The sequence below is a fragment of the Lytechinus variegatus genome, chromosome 3 (assembly GCF_018143015.1).
Source record: "Lytechinus variegatus isolate NC3 chromosome 3, Lvar_3.0, whole genome shotgun sequence".
In the NCBI taxonomy this organism is placed as follows: Eukaryota; Metazoa; Echinodermata; class Echinoidea; order Temnopleuroida; family Toxopneustidae; genus Lytechinus; species Lytechinus variegatus.
This window is the reverse complement of record NC_054742.1, coordinates 12,979,450-13,004,430: the sequence shown is the minus strand read 5'-3', so window position 1 is coordinate 13,004,430 and position 24,981 is coordinate 12,979,450. Positions and strand designations below refer to the sequence as shown.

The 24,981-nt window shown below is 35.5% G+C and overlaps 1 protein-coding gene across 11 annotated transcripts in view; it reads left to right on the top strand.

Moving 5' to 3' along the window:
• LOC121410251 (transcription factor 12-like) overlaps positions 1-24,981 on the top strand; it is a 125,430-nt gene that overhangs the window by 42,349 nt on the left and 58,100 nt on the right. For 8 of the 11 annotated variants that reach the window (XM_041602206.1, XM_041602207.1, XM_041602209.1 and 5 more), the window contains 4 exons: positions 7,509-7,599; positions 9,094-9,239; positions 14,066-14,204; positions 14,811-14,893. In XM_041602206.1, coding sequence (XP_041458140.1) covers positions 7,509-7,599; positions 9,094-9,239; positions 14,066-14,204; positions 14,811-14,893 — 459 coding nt within the window. The remainder of the gene's footprint in view (positions 1-7,508; positions 7,600-9,093; positions 9,240-14,065; positions 14,205-14,810; positions 14,894-24,981) is intronic. The other 3 variants (XM_041602203.1, XM_041602213.1, XM_041602205.1) reach the window with 2 other exon arrangements.

Below are 24,981 nucleotides of genomic sequence, written 5' to 3'. Positions count from 1 at the left end.
TTCAAAATATAATAATAGAAGTAGTTTTTTTTTATATATTTAAAACAAATTTATTTATCTCTTCAATGTAAATTTCCTCCCAGAAATAATTAACCCAGTATATGTACAAATAAACATGCCAAGGAAAGGAAAATATGAGAAACATCTGTTTGAAACTTATAAAAGAAACTATACAATTGAGTTAATAATTATACATAATAAATAAGCAACACATGATTTTTATGGAGTAATCCATTGTCCATTCTCATTGACATGATGAATGTATATATGAGCCTACTACAGTGAAGTTTTATGTTACCCCAATAGACAAACACAAGCCAGATCTTATATTTCATCTTTGCAATTGACTGTAGTACAGTGAAGTGCTGAAAAAAAGGGGGAGGGGCTTACAGGTATATTGCCTTTATCTTTAGAAAGAGCCTTCTGTGAGTTTTCAACTTGAACAAAACAAAAAGAAGAAACAATGGTACTAGCATATTTTTATCTTTTCCCCCTTTTAACCAATACCCTGTATTTTACAAGACAGTTATACTTGTAGTTTTTACTATGAGACTGTGGGAGAAATCCACATTATGGGAAAAGTTATGCTGGTACCTGTATCTAATTGGTAGGGACAGGGATTTTCCGTTTAAAAAAAAAATGCCTTTTCCGTTTCAGAAAATCTTAAATTCCGTTTCGGCATGTCAGAAAACTGAAATTCTGTTTCCCCATAGACTTTGTACACACAGAAAAGTGACAATTCCGTTTACCCATCCAGTAGCAATAACACAAGTTAACGCTCGCGCTGGTCGAAATTTGTATCTGTCACCGTTCCAACAACTCAGTAGAATCCGCTCTAATCAGATCTATGCGGGTACAAAAAAAACATGGAATACATCCTCACCTTTCACACTTAACATTATTTCACTGTGGAATGAACTTTTATATATAATTTTTTTTTTTTTGGGGGGGGTTTGGATATCGTTACGAGCAGTCAACGATTTCAATCTCTCCACCATTTTGGATTTCAAGATCGTGCTGTACATTTTCAAACGTAGAGGGCAGCAAAACACGACCTGCATGTGAATGATACGATCGACCGTACCCTGCCAGAGCGGCCGGGAAGGACCGAGGCAAGGGGTACGATCGGGTGTGAAGGAGTGAAGAGCAGTCATGATGTGATTTTGTAGTGATTGTGGTGAAGTGTTTTGTGAGGTTATGTGGCCATTTAATATTCGTATTTTGTTGAGATTTTTTTAGTAATTTATGTTGCTGTTCTGTGTATTCTGAGGAAAAATATGTTTTCCATGATTTTCGGTTTGAAATGCCACTTTCCGTTTCAAAAGGCCATTTCCGTGAATTCCGTCTGTATTCCGCGATTGCGGAAAATCACTGTCCCTAAATGGGGGGGGGGGGGGCAATAGTTAAAGAGCACTTTCTTTTCCCATATTTCTGACCATTCACTATCAAATAAAAATTCAAAATCTGTTAAGTGATTTTTTGCTTAATTAGATGAGTTTTGTGACATGGACACATTAAGATATGAGCTTTGAAATAAAGAATGCTGTATGAGGGCAGATACTGTCATTAATGTCTTGTATTAATACACATAAAAGTTCTTGAAAATAGGGAAGTAATGCCATGAACTCTTATGTTGCAGATATTGGCCTAAATATTATTGATGCTCAGTTCAAATAGTTGTCAGTAAGATTGTCCAGGTTAGGTAAGTTTTCTTGACCAACGATGAAGAGTTGTTTGTTTGGTCAGACCGCATGTGACATATCAATCTCTATTTAAATCACAGACCAGCTCAACAGATTCACAGGCGACTCACTAGATTAGTCCAATAGTTCATTGCCCTTGTACTGGCGCAAACTTAATTGTCTTTCCCCCTCTTCCCCGACATGTAGGACCCATTCATTACTGTGAGAGAGTTGGCTTTATGTTCACTATGATTCACTCTGATCTAGTAAACCAATGAGGTGATTTCAAGGGAATGTAATTAATTGATATATCAGTGATGTCCAGATTACATTACATTAGTAGCTCTCACTTCTTGGCACAAATTTTCTGTATTTATTTATGCAAATCATTCAGAGAAAAACAAAAGAGTATTACATGAGTTACTTTTGTGCCAATGTCCTTATTCATAAAGCATTTAGAAATTCTTTTTCTTTCATAAAGGAAAATATTGTCCAGAGCAAATGGATGTTGTAAACTTGGATTGATTTGAGAGCTTTGTTAGAAGGTCTTAAGAGTCATCATCTTAAGCTTTTATTTATAAGCTTAATATGGCTAGGATTAATAGAATGATGATTGGAATCTAGATGGATGCAAAACATTGCAAGAACTTATTATTCCAAAGTTATACTTGCAGCATTGCAAATTTGATATAACAGAAACAAATGAAATGGTGCATTTTTATATTTGTTTTTAAGGAGCTTCAACCCAGTTACAAGTTTGGCTATTTTCTCAGTGCAGGGTATTAGTATTCTTGATTCGCAGTTATGCTTCCTGTAAACCTGTGGTTGTTTTTCAGTACATGTTCCCTATGTATAGCCCCATGTTACTATTCCATTGCTGGAGGCGTGGATGACAGCTTCAACCTTCTCTCATGTTGAGAACCTTTGCCTGCACTCTGGCCGCAAGTGTAAAATGCTTGGTGCCAGTCAATTATACCAATTTCGCTTCCCCCCTCCATAACGATCGATTGTGAGAAGCTGGCAGGGGGAGAGGAGGATAAGATTCAATTTTGGATGGCCTTTTTGTTGCGGGCGGGCGATTGTTTTGCATGCGTAACGAGATATTAGAAATGGAAGGAGGATCTGCAGATTTGACAAGTGTCTCTGGTATGGTGCATACCCCCAGGCCACTCCGAGCTTCGGCTTTTCTCCGACTCACTCAGCCAATTCTTGGGCTTTTTAGAAGATAAAATATAGAAGTGACAAATTGCTTGAGGTGCTTGCCAAATTGTTGCCTCATCCACATCAAACCCAAATCAATTAGAGTAAGGGATGGGGGGCAAGAAAAGGGGTAGTTAGATAACAAGGAGGTAGTGACATAGCTTTAATGGTTAATCATAGAACGTTTAATTTTCATCTTGCCATTTCAAACAATAAAACGCATAACTTATACCCCTTTCAAACTGGCCTCTTCTTCCTCTGCGAACTTATGGGCGAACTTCTCCGGCACTCATTCCTCTCTTCCCCGGCAAAGAAAAAAATGTACCCTTTCGCACTGACATCTCTTCCTTGGTGAAAGTTGACGGGTGATTGGCTTGGGTGGGATTAAGTACAGACCCAGTGTCAATGAAAGTGCACGCTTTTTATTTAATTTGAATTTTAATCGTATTCTTTCCTTATTGATTACAGATAATTAATTTTATCAGTGAAGTTTTGGAGATGACGGCTGGTAAACATTTCTCAGCTGATCAGCTCACTCACATGCATGCAGAATTAAAAAAAAAAAAATTGTAAACATTACTTCTTACAGATTACAAAAAGGTGTTTAAAAAAATCAAAATTACAACATATTTCAGAAGTATTTAAGTATTTTGATATTTAAAGCACATTTTCAGCATGTAAAATATAAAATATTGTTAAATAAAAAGATTGTATGTTTGAGTGTATCTAACTCTATGGCTGCGTTTATGCGACCTCGACCCAGAATCATGATTTGAATCACCATTTGAATCATGATTCAAAACAGCAGCATGAATCACGATCCGACAGAATCAGCGTTTATACGACCATCTTTCTAACGCTGTTTCTCCCTGAATTCGGCCGATCCAGTGCGCATCACAGTGCGCAGTTTGACCCAGGAAGTATAGGTCAACATTTTCGCACGTGTTTCTAACTTCACGTCGGCTGCTAGATTTTTGCTGCCGCCGGAGCTAACGCGCGATCGTTTGTGCAAGTGCAACGCTTACTCGGCTTCCGAAAAATAAATCTTTTACTTCCAGAATTCCGTGTATTGTACCTCGTATTGTTTTTGATCGGGAACCAGAAGGGGTCATCATCCTCCCTCCCACCTCCCGATCGATTTTTCTTGTCTATGATGGTCCTGTACGGGGCACGAATTCTGTTAATTTTGTCTCGACAGGCGGTGCCACATCTCCGTTGAAATCCCTCCCTCGCAAGCGCCGCTGAAAGGGATCGTCTTATTTCTGTGAATCCCGGTAAGGGATGCTTCTGCTTCAGGCTGAGCCCAAAGCACCAGCAGAGCCCTGAGTTCATCGTCAGTCCAATTTGTGCCTTTGGAACTTGAAGAAATGATGGATGAAAACAATGAAATATACAAATGACGCTACAGTACAACCCCGGGGGTACAATACACAGAATGATAATTCGTAAATGCTGGCAATACTGCTACACGAAAATTAACCTGCATGAAACACAGCGCGCGCCTTTGAGTCGAACCCGAAAGAGGCACGACACAATGACGTCATAGAATCATGATTCAAATCACGATATCGTTCATACGACCTTTTTCGTTCGTGATTCTACAGAAACGTCTTTCCAAACGCCCCTTTTTTCGTGTTTCATGTTTGTGATTCTAATCATGATTATATTCAATTTCGACTAAACGCAATCGTGATTCTGCAGAATCGTGATTTGAATCATGATTCTAATCATGATTCTAGGGTAAAAAAGTGTCGAATAAACGCACCCTATGTAATGATTGAATCGCTCATAAAGCATGGCCTTCCACATTTAGCCATGGAAATAATAGTTAGCTACTAGCAGAATCTCATTTAAGCTGATTTTTGGGAGAAAAAAAACTGCACATCATTAATGAGGAGAAGTTCTCCCGTTAGCTTTTATACTGGCCGTTTCACTGGCGAAGTCACTGGCGAACTTCGCCGGGAAACAGTTTCACTGGGGAAGTTCTCTACCTCTCAAGGTGGAGAACTTCGCCAGTGAAGTTCTCCTGTTTACCTTTCATACTGGACACTTTCCTCTCCGCTGGCGAAGTTCACCGGGGAAAAGCGCATTATGAGAGGGGTATTATTAGATCTTATATACCCTTATAAGGTTGATTGATAATTTCCAGCCTCGTGACACAAAATATGGTTTGTAAAATCATAATGAAATCATAATGAATTTATAAGTTTAATGTTTAAAAGGTTTTTATTAGTACTAAGCTGAAGTTCATTCATGAGCAAAATATAAATGCCATTTATGCCAGGTAGTTAAATTCAGCATTTACTACCATATTTTTATTCATCTATGGTGAGATGATGAATCAATGCTCTTTATTACTGTAAAAGAAAGTCAATTAACATTATAATTTATGGTAAAACAAAGAGTTGTAATTTGGGGTAAAATAATGAGTTAATTAGTGTGTTTCATTAGTTTTTATAAAACAGCTGAGCCCACTTTGTACTCAGAAGAAAAGTAGATGACAGTAGCAGAAATTGTAAATAGTTCACCCCATTGAAAACCATCAGAAGATCATGAAAAGATTACAGACAGAAAAATGGGAAAGGAATGTTTGACAAATATAAAATACAAATGTAGTATTAAGTTGTCATAATATTGAGTTTTGCGTAGGCATATGCCCTTTTTACACAGGATTTTCTTAACCCCGGACTATCGCTAACCCCGTACTATCCTTAACCCCGTACTATTTTTTTTCCTTTTCACACATGCCAAATTGTTATTGCTAACCCCGGATAAGGAATGCTTGCTTTTTACACACGAAACTCGCTAACCCCGGACTAGTGGTTTTTATCGATCATTCGTAGTACTTCACTCGTACACTTTTTACACACGCTACAATTTCCTTAACCCCGTACTATAGGTGGGGCCAAATTGCCATTTAGCCCCACCTATAGTACGGGGTTAAGCTTAGCCCACTTTCGTTTTACACATGCGATCTTAACCCCGTACTATTGCTCTTAGCACCGCAATTGGTTGGATAACCCTGCTTTTTTGCAGGGCCAAATAATCCCGTACTATAGGTGGGGTTAGCCCACTTTGCAAAAACGCTGTGTAAAACGAAAGTGGGCTAAGCTTAACCCCGTACTATAGGTGGGGCTAAATTGCCATTTAGCCCCACCAATAGTACGGGGTTAAGGAAATTTTAGCCTGTCTAAAAAGGGTATTAGAGAGTACTTTCATAAAGCAGAAAGAAAATGCATAATTACAGTAGAGGAAGACTCTGGCAGTTATCTATGTGAATGTTGCTTAGTGAAAATATAAATATATAGAGACAAATGGTCAAATAGATGGATGGATGGGTTGATAGATAGATGGACAGTCAAATGGATAGATAGATTTATTTCCTTTTTTGTTCCCTGAAAGAATTCATACATGATGAACTTAATTTCAGAAAACTGCTTTCAGTATAAAGATTGTAGTAAAACTGATGATTTAAGAAGTATGTTTCATAAGATAGAGACGAAATGCAGGTATAAGAATGGAACACCCTTATATCAAATTTTGAATTAATTTAACTAGTACCCAATCCATAGGTTTGTAAGAGCCTGGGGCCCAAATGCAATAAAAAAGAGAATTTTATTTTTATGAGAAGAAGCACGTTCCTGCTCTTTTTTCGATCTCCATTTTCCATCGTTCTGTCCTTCATTTCTCTCTCTCTCTCTCTTAACTTCTTTCTGTAAAATCAAATGAAAAGGAGTCATCTTATTGGCCAACATGTAACAGGGAATGGTTGTAGGTTACAGGCTCAGATTTTTAGAATTCTTATGCAGTCATTTGGGGTCGATGGCACACGCTCCCTGTGCTCAGATTTGTTCTAATTTCTGCAATACAGTAATCAATCAGTTTATTTGATTAGTGGAAGATGCTGCACGTTTGAAGCGATATGAGAGAGACTGATGTAGCTGTTTGTATTCACGGCACTACTCAACCTATGAAAGTGCACCAATAGTCAGTTTTCTAAACTACAAGTCTTTTTCATTTCATTTTTTGTACAATTCTCACTTTACTATGCTAGCACACAGTATATCCGCTGCATTTCTCAAATGTTATAAACATGTACAAAGTTTTAAATAGTGAAAGGTTTAGCTGTAAGTGCAGATGTCAGAATATAAGTTAAAAAGAAAACAAATGAAGTGAACGGTGAACTAGAAATAGCCATTATTTTTTATATTTATCTCTATATTATCTTAAAGGAGAAATTAATCAATTCCTTTTTTTTGCAATCTTCTTTAAAAAAAATAATTGGAGAGTGTCATTCAGGTTTTGGAACACAATATCAAATGATTTCTATAAATTTACGTATCCAAAATATGAACATACTATCCTACATATTCAAATTTAAAGAGAATGAAATGTTCTCCCATTGAATTTTACCTCTTTATACTTAATTTGTCTAATTTTATATTTTCTGCACTCTTTATATTGCCTAAGTGGAAACAAAATTACTAAGCATGATAATGACAAAAATAGATTATGTAAAAAGCCCCATTACTATATTCAATCATACTTCTGCTGATTTCAGATTACATTTTAAAACTCTCTTTCTCTTTTCCCCCCCCCCCCCTTCTCTCTCTCTTCCTTTCCAAGCAGGTGTATTCTCCAGGTGCAGAAGACTATCATTCAGACCCTAATTATTCATCGCCTAAACCCCCTGGCATGTATCCAGAATATTTCATGGGTGAGTACCTTTAACCTTGAATATTATTAACGATTTCATTTACATTCAATTTTATTTGAAATAAACATCAATTTTGTAATGATGTAGTGCCTCAGTGTTTTACAATGTGGTGCTCTCTTATCTTTTTTGTTAATTCATTTTAATGAGGAGTTATCTTAAATTGCACATTGAATATGAGAAGAGAAGTTTGGGAGTAAAGTTTTCTCTGACTTTCCTTCCAAGAAGATGCCAATCAAAGCAAACTGTTTTGTAAAATGGAAGAGCACCCTACTATAAAATCCTGACATACTTGTTAAAGAGAGGAAGAACACACGCCATGAAGATAACAAACCAGCTCATCAAAATACATGTGATAATGATAAAGAAAGAGATGCACTAACGGCATGAAAGTGATCTGCTCCTATGTGACGGAGCCGAAACAAAAACCAGCTCCCGGGACAGAGTCGAGGATCAAACGAGGCAGGTGTTTGGAAGAAATCGCCCCGCGGGACAATTTATTCAGACTGGAGAACGAGCACGAAAATGACTACTTGTTGCTGGAGTGCTCGCCATGGGATGAAGTTTCCAATCGATGGAATTCGGTTCTTGATTTCAACCAATTTTCATGCAGAGAAGGAACTAGGGTAGGGGATGAAGAGGGATGAAGATGTTTAAACGGATGTGGAGTGGATTTTTATTGGTTTGCGGGAAATTCTGAGTAATATTTTGATTGACAATGCTGTTAGGCATGAAGTATTATTGACGTATCATATCTCAGGGATTTTTTCTTTCTTTTCAAGGTCCCTTTTTTCAATCTGGAAAGTGATAATATAAATTTGAAAGTAAAATCGTCTAGGATAGATGATTTAAGACATCTTTTTTCCAACAATATATTCCTTTCTTGTTTGATGGTGAATTATAATTGAATAGAGAGGGTATTACAGAAGTGACCTAGGTAAAAGCAGAATATTGTCAAAAGCGTTTTTCAACCAGCAGCCTTAGTCAGTGGACCTTTACATTTGTTGATAGATGCAAGTATCTGGTAAATAGATTTTGTTTCCATGGTTATGTATAGTTGACAGATGGTAAGTTACTTGCCTGGTATGAGATACTGCTGCTGCACTGCCCTTTGAAAGTAACAAATTCAGGGTTGAGGGGAATGGGAAATAGTCCTTAGGAACACCAAAACAAGGCTTTATTGTCTGGAAAGTACATCCATATTTCCATTCTTCTCTCAAGTGACATGCAGAGATTTTCAGAAATTATGGAATACTTTTGTAATGAATTTTACAGATTTCAACACATTCTGATTTGAAGTGTAGAGAGGATATATCAAAATTTGGGTCCTGGAGAGCAGTTAATTGTTTTAAGATTATATGCTTAGTACATGTATTTGCTATTTTTCTCTATACTTTTGAAGAGGGTTTTTTTTGCTTGTGATATCTATGCAATATCCTTGGCAACCTTTAGTTATTTTTAAATGCCCCTGTCTTTTTCTCTCTTTTTTTGTCCTAGAAGGTTCACACTCCCAGGGCCACTCTCACAGTAGTACAAATCCATGGAGCAGCAATGGCATGGCGCCAACGTCCAATAGCTTCCATTCCTTACATAACTCCAGTTCTTATTCTCAGGCAGGGGAATACCCTACACATGAACCTATGGTAAGTGACATTACATAACCCCAAATTTGAAGGAGTGTATCCTCAAAGGGGAAGTCCAACCCAACAAAAAGTTGATTTGAATTAAAAGAGAATAATCTAACAAGCATGACATAATTTAAAAAAAAATCAAGGTTTTAAATTAAAAAAAAGTTTTGACATATATAAACCCCTCAAAAAAAGTTTTGCAACTCAGTTTTGGGGATGATATCTTTTTGGTTAATGAAGTATGTAAGATGAAACTGGTATCATTGGAAAGCTGAATTATTCCTCTTTACAATGACATGCCCTTTGCTGTGATTATGTAATCATGGAATATGCAATCACCCTGAACATTGAGAGAAGTCAGAAGTGAAATGTTGCAAATTGCATTGATTTCTAACAAGAGTCTCCATTTCTATAGAATTTCCACCATGCAGGTGACAGTGAATGCATTCGGTCCATCCTCGAAACAATTGGAAATTCGCTATTGGAAACGACGCATTTAATTTCTAACATTGCTGCGTATTATCATGTCTGTGTATTTCATGATAATACTAGCATTACAAATGACACATGATTGTAAATAAGAATAATCATGCTTTCTAAAGATATCACTTTTACACATGATGATGGCACATTAAGAAATTTTTTAGTACTCAAACTTGCAGTTTGAGTTGCAGAACTCAAACATGACATGGCAACGAATTTTGCAACATTTCATTTTTTACATTGCTGCACATTTATCATGTCTGTATTTCATGATAACACTAGCATTACAAATGACACATGATTGTAAATAAGAATAATCATGCTTTCTAAAGATATCACTTTTACACATGATGGCACACTAAGAAAAATTTATTAGCACTCAAACTTGAGTTGCAGAAATTTTTTGAGGGGTTTATATACAAAGTTATATTGCACAACACAGGTTTATGCAAATTAGAGAGGTGAAAATGTTGCTCACTTACTATTTCTTTTATATTATATTCTTTGAAATATAGATTATTTCAAGTTTGGCGGCAGATTTAGCAGTAAGGAAACTTTTCATCAAATCATGATTGTTACAATAGCATGATTTAATAATGTAAAGAATGAATTTTTAAAAAATGGGATATCCTTCTTTTCTATTCGCAATTTGAATGCTTTTGGGTATGTTCAATGAAGATTTTCCAAATTTGAATAACATGAATCATAAATCAAAATTGTAATTACAAAACCCAGAACACAATCAGCGTGCACTGTTCATGGTTGAAAATATGAAATTGATTATACAATGATTGTTTGTAAATTCCTCTCTCCAAAAAAACTAACGCCATTGCAGCTTCCACTGCAAGATCACATTAAACTACTCAATTATGTTCAGTATCTCATTTTGTTACATTCGCCATGCTTAAGGTTGTAAAATCTAAGTTGATTGAGTTTCAAAACATACCTTTTCAGCGGTTAAATTTTCCTTCGAATCAAGATCTCATAGATGTTTACTTTCATAACCAAGAATGGGGTACATAGAACTTTCTCATTATATCTGAGTTCTTTAATTTTTTTAATCATGATTCATAATTGTTTAAATATGAAAATGGACATTGAACACACCCTTATACAGGTATTAGATGAGGTTACAATGCCCATAGCAGTCCTGAGCATTTCATGTTTTGTCTTTTATAGAGTTATTATAACCCCCATTGATACAGTGACTCCTTTCAGCTCTCATTAACTTCTCATTGCTCCCACATCCTGCCCTCAGACAGACAGACAGACAGTCTAACCTACCCCAGCCTTGTCTTCTCTCTAAGTGTTCCCACAATATTCACACCAAGCACCTCATACTTGGCTTTGCACTGAACTTCCAGTCTCTAACCCCAGACCTTTTGTGCTCCAGCAAAAAATTGACAACATAGTAAACAATAGATGACCATTTAGCAGGTTTGCCTATCTACCTAAATGCATCAGGATCCTGGAAAATGTATCTTCCTATCCCATTCCAAAAGTATTCTCAATAAGATTGATTTGATTATATCTCTCATTGGACAAAATCTGAATCGCTACCCTAGAAATTGGTGTACTTTTTGATGTCTAAGCATGTTTTTCAGACAAAGTAATGCAGTATTAATGCATGTGGTATTCACTTGTTATTCTGCTTAAATAAAATGTTGCCTAAGTAAAACAGAATACTGGTTTCCAAAGAGATTTGAATTGGGCAGATTCGCCTGTACTTTGATGAGACTTTGGTAGGTTAAATATATAGGCCTACTGTATAGTGGTGGACTTAACACCATTCCAAGAAGTAGGCCTAATAGTAAATAAATGTGACATTGTTCATTGCTTTTTCAACATCAGTGATGACAATACTGATTAATTTCCAATCATAAACTCTTTGATGTTATGAAATGTATGAATATACATTTTGAAATATTTATGAATTTTTTTGGGGGGACTGGGACTGCAGACTAAATTCCTGTTTGTGCAAATCATAACCTCTTTGACCTCCGTGAGGTCAAAGCTTCCTCCCTCCCCCTCTCTCTCCTTCCATCTTCTCTCTCTCTCTCTCTCTCTCTCTCCCTCTCTTTCTCTCTTCTTGCTATTTCTGATACTCCTCTTCCTTTTCTCTAACTCTTTCCAATTCTCTTTATTGTTTCTTTCTATCTCTTCCTCTTTTTCATCTCTTTCTCTCTTTTTGGGCCTCTCAGCTTTTCCACAAGGGATGGTAAATAAATTACCATTGGCCATGAGGGAATTGCCAAACTATGAAATTATAAGTGTTAGCTCTTAGGAAGAGAAACTGTAGCTACAAAGTTTTACAGCATCAACTTGAACCTTATTTCAGCCACAAGAATTGTTTCCTTCTAGCTTTTTGAGATAAGGATGATTTGATGGTGTGTATATGTGTATATATATCAGTACTACTACATCACTACTTTTTAGAACAATATACAAGTTTCAACTCTTTTCATATATTGAGAATTTTATGATTTTAAAAAGAAATTTTAGTACTAGTAGCCTAGTTTTCACTCAAAATCTTAACTTTTGAGGTTTTGGGATAAAATTCAATCTATTTACAAGAAGTACTTAAAAACTTAGAGTTTGTTGGGAGGGACTGTTGCCTCTTGTTAAAGAAATGTTTGAAAGTGTGTGAGGGTCTCTACATTGAAAGACCATCACACACCTGATTAGTCTATGACCTGATTTTGGAATAAAATGTAGTAGAATTTGATGCTAATGATGAGACATTTAATATGTGTCTGTGTAATGTTCTAAATCATATGAATAGCTATGTTCAAATCTGTGACTGCTATACCCTTATTAGAATAAAAGCAAATTCAATTTCTAGTCATAATGACATAGCAGTCGTAAGATTGGTTATGATTTGAAACTAATTTGGACTTTACTCTAAAATATAGTCTTGCAGTCATCCAAAATTGTTACATTAGTATTCTTACAATTAAGTTGAACCTCAAATGAAAATTTCTTTTCATTTGGATTTTCAGAAAATGCAATTTGTTCCAAAATCAGATCGTGGACCAGTCAGAAGGTGTGTGGGGGCGTTTAGAATTAGAATGATACAAGTTGATATTATTCCTTAAGGGGAAACACCACCTAAAAAGTGTGGCAAAACGGGAAATTTTAACTGCAATAATCAAGATTGACTGGAATTGAAATAAAACTAATAAAAGTGACCAGTGCTGAAAGAGAAACAAAAAAGATCCAACTTATGAGAATGAATCAGTGGTTGAAAAGCAGTGTTTTTGGCAGGTTAACACTGGTCAGACATGCTGGGAGGAAGAGTGAAATTTACATAATCAACAAGAGAAGGAAGGTCCTATTGGCAGACCACCAGGCTACCAATTATTAGTAGTTATTCCATCAGTGTTACCATTCAAATAGAGTTAGTGCCAATGCTTTACATTCTAAATCAATTATCAAACGTAATCATTTTCAAACTCTTGACAGAGGGCTGGAAAGTTTCCACTTTCCAACCCCCAGGTATGACATAGGAGGAGAATAACTAAAACGGGGATGAAAATTCATTTATATGCATGTCCCATCAATAAGATAAGCTAAATAGCTGCTACCTTGATTTGAGTTTACTTCACTTGTCACCAACAAAATGTAGCCAGACCCTGTAGATTTCATCAATTTAACCATGTAGGAAAAGCTATTTATGATATTTCTTGGTGATAGAAGTAATGAAAATCAAATGCGTAATCTGTAAGCAAAAAACAAAACAAAAAAAATGTTTTTTCTGTGTACAAACCTATGAAATCACACTGCTTCTTAAACTGAATGATGTCATAGAGTTAGGCTGGTGAACAGCATATTGAAGCCTTTATCCAGGCTGTAGCGTGATAATTTGAGCTATTCTCAAGCAAAATCTGCTTACAAGTGGTGAAAATGCTTAAACCATTCATTGCTTTGTTTTGTAGTTTAAAAGCTTTTGATTGGTATTTACTTTGTCATTTCACTTTTGAGTTCAGTCAGGGTCTTTAAAGTCTGTACTTTGTTGGAGTATGGAAATGGCTATGAAGAGTATATAAATACATGTAAATTACAAGTATTATAGTGGTAACTTGTGTTGTAAACACTCCATCTCTCCTTCTCTCTGGCTTTGTTTTTCTCTCTCCCTCCTTTCCTCAAACAACTATCTAGACTTCTCTTCACATTCTCTTGACTTGTATTCTCTGTCTGTGCAAAATCGCAAACATTCCCAAAATTCTAAAGACCTTATGAGCTAAAAGTACAAGCCTATACCAACCCCCAGCGTATAATATGAATAGAACTGAATTACAGAAATGTTTTTTGTAATAGATTGAAATGAATATTCATGCTTTACGTGATTTCTTTTTCAGTATCAGAGTAGTAACAGCGGTATGTCATCAGGTCATGACCCTCTTAGTCTTCCTCCAATGACAACGTTTAGACCAGGTACCACAAACACTGCCCCATACACCTCATCACCGCCAATTAATGGCACAGAAACAGTCATGTGTAAGTAACACAATCAGCCTTTCATTCCTCTTGGAGAACATATATGTGCTTTCAATCTATTTGTAGAGGATCATTTCAGAGTTTTTCCTCCTTTGAGTTATAAACCTTATGTTATCCAAAATAGGACATATATTTTATAAAAATTGTTGAATTTCAAAACATATCAGAGCATGAAACTCTACCCTAATGTACAAGAAACACTAAATTAACCGCAAACAAATAACAGTTTGAAGATTATAGCACCTCCTCCCCAAAAGGGGAATTTTATATAACTTTTGTCCTTCAGAGAGATTCTTTAGTTGTTGGTCCTCTGCTCATGAACAAGTATTCATACTTTCATATCACGTAGAAACTAACCACCAACAAAATGATGGATAACTTTGTTCAAATTTAGTTATAGGCTACATGTTATTTTGGGTAATATTATCCTTTGCCAGTGATTGTAAAATGTTTAAAGAATATGTATCCATATTAGCATTTGCAAGTAAAATAATGATTTACTACATTTATGATAAAAATTCTTTCATGTCCTTATTGCAGTAACCTATATTGATTAGAGGGTCTTAATTAACACAATTTTTTTATTATTTATCTTTGATTTGACAGCAAGTAGTAGAGGGAATGGCACAAATAACTCATCAGGTTCCAGCTCACATACAGGAGCTGCACTTGGAAAAGCTCTAGCATCTGTAAGTAAAAGATTGGCTTCATTTCTTGGAAGCATGTTGAAGGATGAGAATAATGGTCGTTGTGAGGAAGAAAAGGAGTAGGATAAAGTTTTAAGGAGTCATAATAAACCTTTTCACAGACCCTGCAAATAAGCAGTAAAATGTCATTTAAGATAAACCATCAAGGTACTATTCATATTCATGATTTGATGATTATTTATACATTCCTTTATAGGATTCTTTTTATCACATCCACTGAAGAGCAAGAAAGTGTTCATATTCACTAGTATTTGATAGTGGCCCAAATAATATTCAATGTTCTGAATGCAGATAATACCATAAATAAATACCAAACTTGATCACTGACATACTTTTTAGTCACCTAAGCCCATAAAAGTTAATATCACGGTATCTTTGCCATCCATTGGTAACTTCCATGGTAACGATGATCAACAGCCAATCAGAGTGGATGCAAGTTACCATTGGATGGCAAAGTTACCATAAGAGTAACTTTTATGCAATAGGGCCCTGATCTTTCTTTCATAGAATTTTTAATACCACAGGATGCTTTGGAAAGCTTGGGCAACGTCCTAATCTTAAAAGTGTTATTGCTCATTTTAATGAGAGGAAAAGTTGATGAGCTAACTGTGAAATGGCTTATTGTATTTTGAGGTTTTATTTATTTATTTTTTTTATTAGCAGTGAAAACTACACACTAACAGTATTAAGGGGGGGGGGGGGCTTTAAGATTAAGTATTTTTTGACAGACAGGCAAGTCATCTATTAACAGCAACATTATATGATGTTTACATAGATGCCATGTTCTGAATGCTTGATCAATGTCAATTATCATAGTGCACATATGCTGATATGATGCCATTACCTCCGCTCATGTCCAGATTTTTTTTTGATAGAAATAGTTTTATCTAGCTCACTCATCTGTTTGAGAGATAAACATAAATCTCATCAGCCCAGGGAGGTAGAACAATCCCTTTGACCTTCCTATTAGGCTAGTGCATGCACAAGCAGTGAAGGCACACTATTTAAACCGTTGAAGCCATTCACACCATCTTGCTCTTGACCCTAAAAGCTTGAATTCTCTGTGTAAGAGACACTGGATGTTGACCGTAGGTAAAATCTGTCTGCTGCCAACTAGTGGCCAAATCAATCCTATTTGAGGTGGAAGAAAGAGGTTAGTGAAGCTCAATGCATGCACTCTATTATGGATGATATTTATTTTGTTGAACTAGTTTGGATGGTGGGATATAATCATACAGAGGAATGTATGTTAGCTTTGGAAGGTTATATCAACACTGATGCATAAGAAAGGTATTAGAATCTTGTACAGAGAGGCCTATATACCATTCTTTCCTTAGCCTTCCAATTTTCCTCACCTCTTTGTTTTCACACCATATTTCCATGTCTGTCTTGTTTTCCCTTTTCTCCCTCACTGTCACAGATCTTCCCATAAGTTGTATAGTGAAAACTCTGGCAGCTCAGTTAATGTTACATTTTATTCATATACTTTTGAAAAGATTAGATCATGTACAAAGTGTGAAAGGTAACCTATAAAATCTAATGGGATTACCATCCCCTTTGTCCGCCAAGTTCTTGCTCTGAGCTCATCATTTTCAACAACTCATACTCCCTCTGGGACTATGATGATCGTCAGGGTGTCTTGGTAAAGTTTGGGAGTACTCTTTTGGGGCTAGAGGGATCCAGGCTAATGGGAGATGGGGTACAAATTTAATTGGTTAGGGAAGAACTTAACAATTTTTGCCCATTTTCATTTTTTTAAAACTTTATTGTAGACTGTTTTTAAGAGTTTAGTCTCCACAAGTGTACTCTTATTGCTGATTCACTTTTATGCTTATTGAATTCAAAGCTTGCACCATGAAAGAACAAACTAGCGTAACTTCTGTTTTATGTTTTAACATAGGCCTACCACACTCAATAAAAAATTGTTGGTGTGATGAGGGCAGTGTATGTATAATCTATGATAGAGTTAAGAAATTATTATTGTAGTTTGCACTAAGAATATGGGAGGAAAATATCTCATATTTGCGATTGAATCACAGGTCATCATGACAGTAGCCTGGTATGATGATTACTTCAATTGAATACCATAAAATGTGAAATTTACCTGAGTATATAATTGGCTTCCCCGTGGGGTTTTGACTAAGTAGATACCATTGCTGAAACAAGAAATCCCTGGTATTAGCATTGTCCTATATTTGTCATATCACAATATCTCATCAATAACCAGTAAGGGTAAAAACATGATCATCAAGAAATAATAAGTTGCTAGATTGGCTAATTGAGAAAAATATTCAGAAACTGAAGTTCCATCAGCCCGGCAATTTACTGATTTATGAGCGGTAGCGCCACCAGAATAAACATGGTAATAATTCTGAAATCCCTTAGAGGATGTGATGTGTACTTTTCTCATATTACTCCCATACATATTTGTCTATCATGTCATACTGGTTTTGTTGTGTAGAAAGAATATGATTACAATCTGGTGCACAAACTCAAGTCATGACAGTAAATGAATTATGCAAATTTAGAAGATATGTCTCAATACACCTGTAATAATTGAAATACATACATCTCGAATAAATATCCATAAATATTATTAATTCTTCTTTTACCAAAATCAGAAAGATCTGATTTTAAAGACTACTTTGTACTTGCTCTTCATTCATTCGAAAACAGCAACATGTGGAGAAGTTATTATAGTCGGGCCTTTTCCCCCCTCCCATCGTTATCCTCTCTTTCCTTCTACTTTTTTTTATTTGGTCATTAACATCTTACTCCCTGGTTATAATGTAATAGGAATATGGGACACTTTAATTGGAATCTTCCATTACCACCATGGGGGTGCAAAAATCATGCATGCAAGGGAGTATATTTTGTATTGGCAGGAGGCCCTACATATTTTATGTTCTGTGTGAATCATGGCTATGATAGGACTTAAGTATAGTGTTTAGAACTTAAGATGTAATTCATACTTAAATAATGAAATTCTCTGATTTAAGTGATAAAAATTATAAAATGAAAACATTCTTGTAACCAACTGAATGATTCTTTTCTTAAGCGTTTTACTTTTATCTTCAGAGATATACATAACACATTTGATGTAATGATCTCTCAGATTTATACTGTGTAAAATATTAGGAAAGGATATTAAGGATATCCCAATGTTGGCATTTTCCATTTCTTCTTTTCAACAAAAGTTATATTGGACCAAAGGTTAGGTTTAATGTACTATATCATATGGTATTGTTGCTTCATTGGAAGATACTATTCAGTTGTTAAGTTGTGGTGTGCAGCTTTAAGATAGAGTTAGTAGACTGAGAGTCTAGAACAAATCATGATATGTCCCTTTAAAATGTATAGACTGTGTAGTCCCATGTATATTGGTTTGTCGTGGCTGTGAAATGGCTGTGAAATGTCAAGGCGTCAGGCCTTGTCAGCTGACAATCCAGTGACTGATAAGTAGCAGCCAAGAATTTGACAGAATGCTGGTAAACCATGGCATTCCAACAGGAGATTCCCTTCATTTGGGATTCATATGGTTTGTAGACTTACTAAATGATTCATCCTATGCAAGCACTTGTTATGGTTCTTGAATTAATCAAGGAATAGGCCTACCATTCATAAAGAGAAAGCTGAAGATCAAGATGCATTTTTGCCTCGCCTGCATCGCAGAACAAGACTGAAGGCGCCGCTTTTCCGACGGCAATGGCGGCGTCGTCAGCATTGAAATCTTAACCAAGGTTAAGTTTTTGAAATGTCATAACTTTAAAAGTATATGGACCTGGCTCATGAAACTTGGACATAAGGGTAATCAAGTATTACTGAACATATTTCCTGAGTTTCATGTCACTTGACCAAGGTCAAAGGTCATTTAGGGTCAGTGAACTTGAACCAACCATGTTGGGGGAATCTATAGCGAAAGCTTAACTAAGGTTAAGTTTTTGAAATGTTGTCATAACTTTGAAAGTATATGGACCTAGTTCATAAAACTTAAGAAGTAGAGTAATAGTGTATCACTGAAGATCCTGCCTGAGTTTCAGGTCACATGAATAAGGTCAGAGTTCACTTACGGTCAACAATCTTTGGCCATGTTGGGGGTTATTTGAGGAATTTTCATCATAACTTTAAAAGTTTATGGATCTAGTTCATGAAACTTGGACATAAGAGCAGCCTTGTATCCCAAAATATCATCTGCGAGGTTTAGGGTCACATGATCAAGGTCAAATGTCACTTACGGTCAATGAACTTCGGTCATGTTTGGGTTATTTAAGGAATTATCATCATAGCTTTGAAATTGTATGGATCGAGTTCATGAAACTTGCACATAAGAGCAATTTCTCTTTATAAAGGTAAATGCTAGTTTTGGTAACGATATCAAAATGAGTTCGTACAGAATCCAATGAAATGACCACTAAAGTGTCTGTTTGTATAAATAAAATGCATGTGCCAAAGGATTCTGGAAGAAATTGTGTAATTGCTGAGAAATCAGCAAATAAGCACGGGATTCGGGTAGGGCGTCGGGCCCGACGCCCTAAGCAATAATTATACATTGTCCCACGTGCGCTTATCTGTGTTGGGGATTTTCGGTGTGAACATTTTTCAGTGTAGATTTCAAGATTTCACAAAGTCCAGTTAATGTAACTGTACCAGATCTAGATCCTCGATGATATACTGGCAATTAAGCCTTGTTTCACAGACTTTCTCATGAAATCAGTGTTAACTGCAACTACTGGAATTTCTCTTTATAAGCTTCAGGTAACATGACCTGGGTCAAAGGTCATTTTGGGTCAAAAGTCATTTAGGGCCAACAAACTTTGGCAGTGTTGGGGGTATTTGTAGAACTGTCATAACTTTTAAAGTTTATGGATCTAGTTCATGATACTTGGACATAAAAGCAGCCAAGATCAAAGGTCATTTAAAGGTCAGTGAACTCTGGCTGTGTTGGGAATTTGTGTTGAATTGGCATCATAACTTAGAAAGTTTATGGAACTGGCTCATGAAATACCAACATTAGGGTAATCAAGTATGAATGATTGTTTTGTGTATGTCTTAGGTCACATTATCATGGTCAATTGACATGATATTTTATTATCATATTAGTGTTTTCTTCTGTGAATAATTATTCATTAGCTCTTTTCAAAGGGAGTACTGCTGCTATATCGAATTGCATAATGCGGGAGAGACTGCCAGAGGCGTTCCACTTGTAAGTTCCACTTGTAATTTAATTACATCCCAACAACTCCACTCCAGTTTTAACTGTAAAAAGATTATAATTTTGACAGTTTAATTGCATTATCTCCCCGTCCCATTTCATATGTCTTTTAGGGTATTCCTTTTCTTTTTTTTTTTTGGGGGGGGGGGACATTGTTGTAGCTGGTTAATGATACTGTTCATGAAATATTTGAGAATTTAAGAACATCCCATAATATAACAAGACTATTTCAAGAAGAAAGCATAGTATATTTTATTTGATAGGATATTAACATGGTTTGTCTCTACGAACAGTGTCTTTTGAAAGGAAGTATGATGGAGACTGTTAGTCCCACTTTGTCTCTCTGATCACTTTATAGTCTCGTAATCAGGAAAGCATTCAAGGACAGACCTTACCAGCAAGAGGAAGGCTCCAGTTTGTTCTTTTTATGCTCAATTTACTTCCATGACATTTTTACCTTCCTTTCAGAATCAAGATTAAAGATAACCATCAACTCTAATCTGATTTCTTCTTTTCCTTCAGGAAAGCCTAATTCTGTGTCATAATTCGCTTGTTAATTGCAATTATGTTTTCCTAATAACTTGTAACAGTTGTCCCAGCAGAGAGGTGAAACATTCATATAGATATTAAACTCTATTGGCAGCGTCTTAAAGATATAATTAATTTAAATTAATTTTTGGTGATAAATTGATCTGGTTCATTGCCAATTCGAACATATCGTTGAAGTGAAATACAGAAGAAGATGGAAATATACAGCTCAAGATTAGTTAATTAGAATCTTTCTAGACATTAAAAGAAATCATGAACGCTGATTTTCATCAGTGTTCATATTCATTTAAGGTGTTATGGATATGTTTCCTCATGTGAATCATAAGTGGATAAGAGAAAGAATAATATCAATTTGTAGCAAAAAGGTTTTATTTCCTTAAGCTTATAAAATAATCTTTTAAAGAAGAAATATTTTATTTTATCAATTACATCATGTCCTGGTGAGGATGTTTTGAGGAAGTAAGGTGATTTAATGGTGTTTCTAATTTCTACCCTTATGATTGCAATTTCCTTTTTACTTTTCTTTGAAACAATGTGATTTGTTGAAATCTATACTACCAGTTTGAATTTCCAGTGGTCACTGGTCATACACATCATTAAAGAGATTGGGTAACTTTGAAGAGATATTCAAAAATCTGATCTGTGGGCTTTACATGCTGTCAGTGCATACAATAACATTTCAAGAGAAAAGTCTGAAAATTATAATTTATAAGCATCATTACATGCTTAGCAATAATGAAATAAAGAATCATTATTTTTCTCTCCTTAGCCTACAGTGTTGACTAAGGTCCATATACACTTGTAACTGTAGTCATCATCACAGCAATTGAGTATTTATTTAAAAATCTCAGGTGATTCCTGTAATTAAGATTACAGATGTAGCTTTAAGAGAATAATATTCTTGTAATTTCAAAAGTTGGGAGTGAAAATAGATAGGGTTTTATCCATTGAATGAATGAGAATAATAATGATAGGGGTCTATTTCAAGCCATCTTTGCTAAGCCATGGGTCAGGTTTTTCACTGGGGGGGGGGGCACTCAGTATATGTGTGATGGGTATGTTTTTATAAACTTTGCCCACCCAATATGCCGTATTTGACCTCCCTCAAAATTTTTCGGCTCACTCCGCCACCGCGATGCTCCATGTATACCCTCTGTCCAACTTATACCCCTTTCATACTGCCCTTTTCATTTTTCACCGGTAAACTTCTCCGGCGAAGTTCTCCACCTCGCATTCCTCACTTCACCGGCGAAGAAATAAATGTACCCTTTCGCACTGATATTCGGCGAAAGTCACCGGGCAATTGCAGAACAAAATGAAAGAAAATTGTAAAATTACTTCTTACCTTTTACAGAAAGGTATCAAAAAATTAATTACAACATATTTTTGAAGTATTACGATTTAAAAACAAACAATATCACCTTGGTTTTTATATTTTAGCGCATTTTATACATGTGAAAAGTGCTTTTGAATAAATATTGTTATTAAAAAAAATTATGTTCGAGGGTATCTACTTGGCCATAGCATTCAGCTGAGCTCGCAACTTATCGCGTGCGGAATCTCGGTAAAGGGGACTTAGGGAAAAAAAATTGACCTCTGACGTCATTAAAGAAGAGAAGTTCTCCGGTTTCCTTTCATACTGGCTGTTTCACCGGTGAAGTTCGCCGGTGAAAAGTTTCACTGGCGAAGTTCTCCACCTCTAGAGGTGGAGAAGTTCGCCGGCGAACTTCACCGGTGAAGTTCTCCTTTGTACCTTTCATACTGGACACTTTCCCCTTCGCTGGCAAACTTCGCGGGTGAAGTTCGCCGGTGAAAAGCGCAATATGAAAGGGGTATTAGCCAGAGCTGTTGTCCAATCAGAGATAAGCACTCCAGGGTCCCGTACCACAAAGGTTAGCAATTGATCATACGCTTGATTTTTATGATTGATTGTACATTGTAGTCAGTGTAATCAATCGTAGAAATATGTTCTATGATCATTGCTAAGTTTTGTGTTACGGGACCTAGAAAGCTACCACTAGTCCAGGATCACTGAATTTTATGTGAAAATAATATATTTCCTTTGCTGGGATTAGGCAGCAAATTTGGTCAGTGTGAATAGGAAAATTTTTATTTTTGGGTTAAGAAAAGTCCGGGGTTAAAAAAAGTTGTGAGAAAAGTCTGTATGGTACAAACCTAGAATAGAAGATTCTCCAGTATATTTTGTTTTTGAAGATAGAAGTTGGAAATTTGTATTCAAATTATTAATCACCAATGAAATTTGGATTGCATAGATATATGGTATAACTTGTGTGAATGAGGTCTTGAAGTCAGTCACCACTCAGCCATAGAACTAAAACCCATCAAAGCCTTACTCAAGATTCAAACTTAAATTAGCAATCACAGTAAATTTCCTGTGTTGACATGGTTCTCACTCTGAACTTCTTAACATTCCTTGCTCAACATACAGACCTCTCTCATGCAGCAGAATCGACCAGACTGTAAAACAGTGAGAGTGAAAAGTAATGTTCTCAAGAAAGGTGAAGAAAAAAACATGTTTTGGCCCTTATGATATGATTGAATTTACTGACAGGAAATTGTTCTCCCACAAGCTTTCACCCTGTTATCATTTTTTTTTATTCTTCCCAAATGATTGTCAGACATTACATCATATTTTCAATTCTCACCATGCTCCTGAGTGATTTTTTTTAAATCATGAAACATAAAATTTTGTTTGAATATGATTTCTTTTAAAAGAGAATAGGCTTATCCTTTTTACAATTCTAAAGTTGCTATTTTGTGTTAATCTTAGCAGTCTTTTCTCTGAGTGAAAAAAATGCATTGATGTGGTATGAACTCACCCAAAGAAAGGGAAATAAATATTCAAGCAAGATTCTTGTGAGATCTCATCACATCTCCAGATGTTGTTTGTGTATTTGATTACCAAGGCCAGAGCTATACTAAATAACATCCCAAAGCTTTTAGAAATGAATATCAGATTAACAGAATAAAATCAGAACCATTGATTTCAAATCACATCCAAGCTACAAGTCGTTATGACTGAATCTCTTTCACCTCCCCCCATATCAAAATAATGAAATGAGGAATAAGTAAATATACTTATTGGTAAAAATGAGAGTTGTAACCACTAGACCATGATGCTCCCACATTCAATTTCTTTGCTGCAGCAAAACTTAATGTCCCAGAAAAAACGAAACCAAGATTTATCGATGATTTATCATAACTTAATCACAAATAAAATAGACAAATAACCTACCAATGTAAAGCTTAGAATCTCTCCTTTTATCTGAAATTACTTAGATTATTTCTCCTTCACGCATGAGTGAGCAAAAACAATTTGAAGAGGGGATACCAAAAAGTCATTTAGCGGGTTGTATCTGGCTTTCAAAAGAAAAACCATATTTCTAAAAAGTTCAATATCCGCTCTTTAATTTGATACCTCAATTAAAGAAAATGGTCAAGAAATAACAAAGTTCTGGTTATTTGAAATAAGGCTTGAATTTCACTAATTTCATAAAATGAAGAGGCTTTACAGGCTAGTGTTCAAACTCAGTCGACACTCCGTTTTGTTTACGATCAGCCATGCATTAAGTCTTTTGTTAACCATGCGATAGCTTCTGTGGGAAACCGGTGAAAACAGTTTATTTAATGAAATTATGGAAATTCAAGCCTTATTTCAAATAACCAGAACTTTTTTTTCTCTTTGACGCACTGTGTATTGTGAAAGTGAAATATTCATCAGTATTTAATTGAGCATATTTGGTTCAAAATCGACTGAAAATCAAAGGAAAAAGAATGTTTTGATTTTGTGGGCAACTGGATATCATGCTGTAATTCACACATGTGTAGTAGATTAGATGATATGTCACCATCTTATGACATATTTTTTAAAAAGTAACCCAAATTCATGATTGTGACAGATAACTTTTTAGAAGTCAAGTGATATGACAATATTTAAACTCAATTTCATGCTAAATTTTTAAAAATAAATAGGCCTATATATGTTTATTCTCTCACTTGTGTTACTATGACTAACAATGCTTGTGATTTTTACATTTCATGAAGAGCAAAAATTTATTCTTGAAATAGGAAATTCCAATTCCAATTAGTTTACTTTGATATGTATTAAAGGTCAAGTCCACTCCAGAAGAATGTTGATTTGGATTTATTGAAAAAAAACCCAAATAAACATAACACTGAAAATTCCATCAAAATCGGATGTAGAGTAAGAAAGTTATGACATTTAAAAGTTTTGCTTATTTTTCACAAAACAGTCAAATGCATAACTCAATGATATGCAAATGAGAGA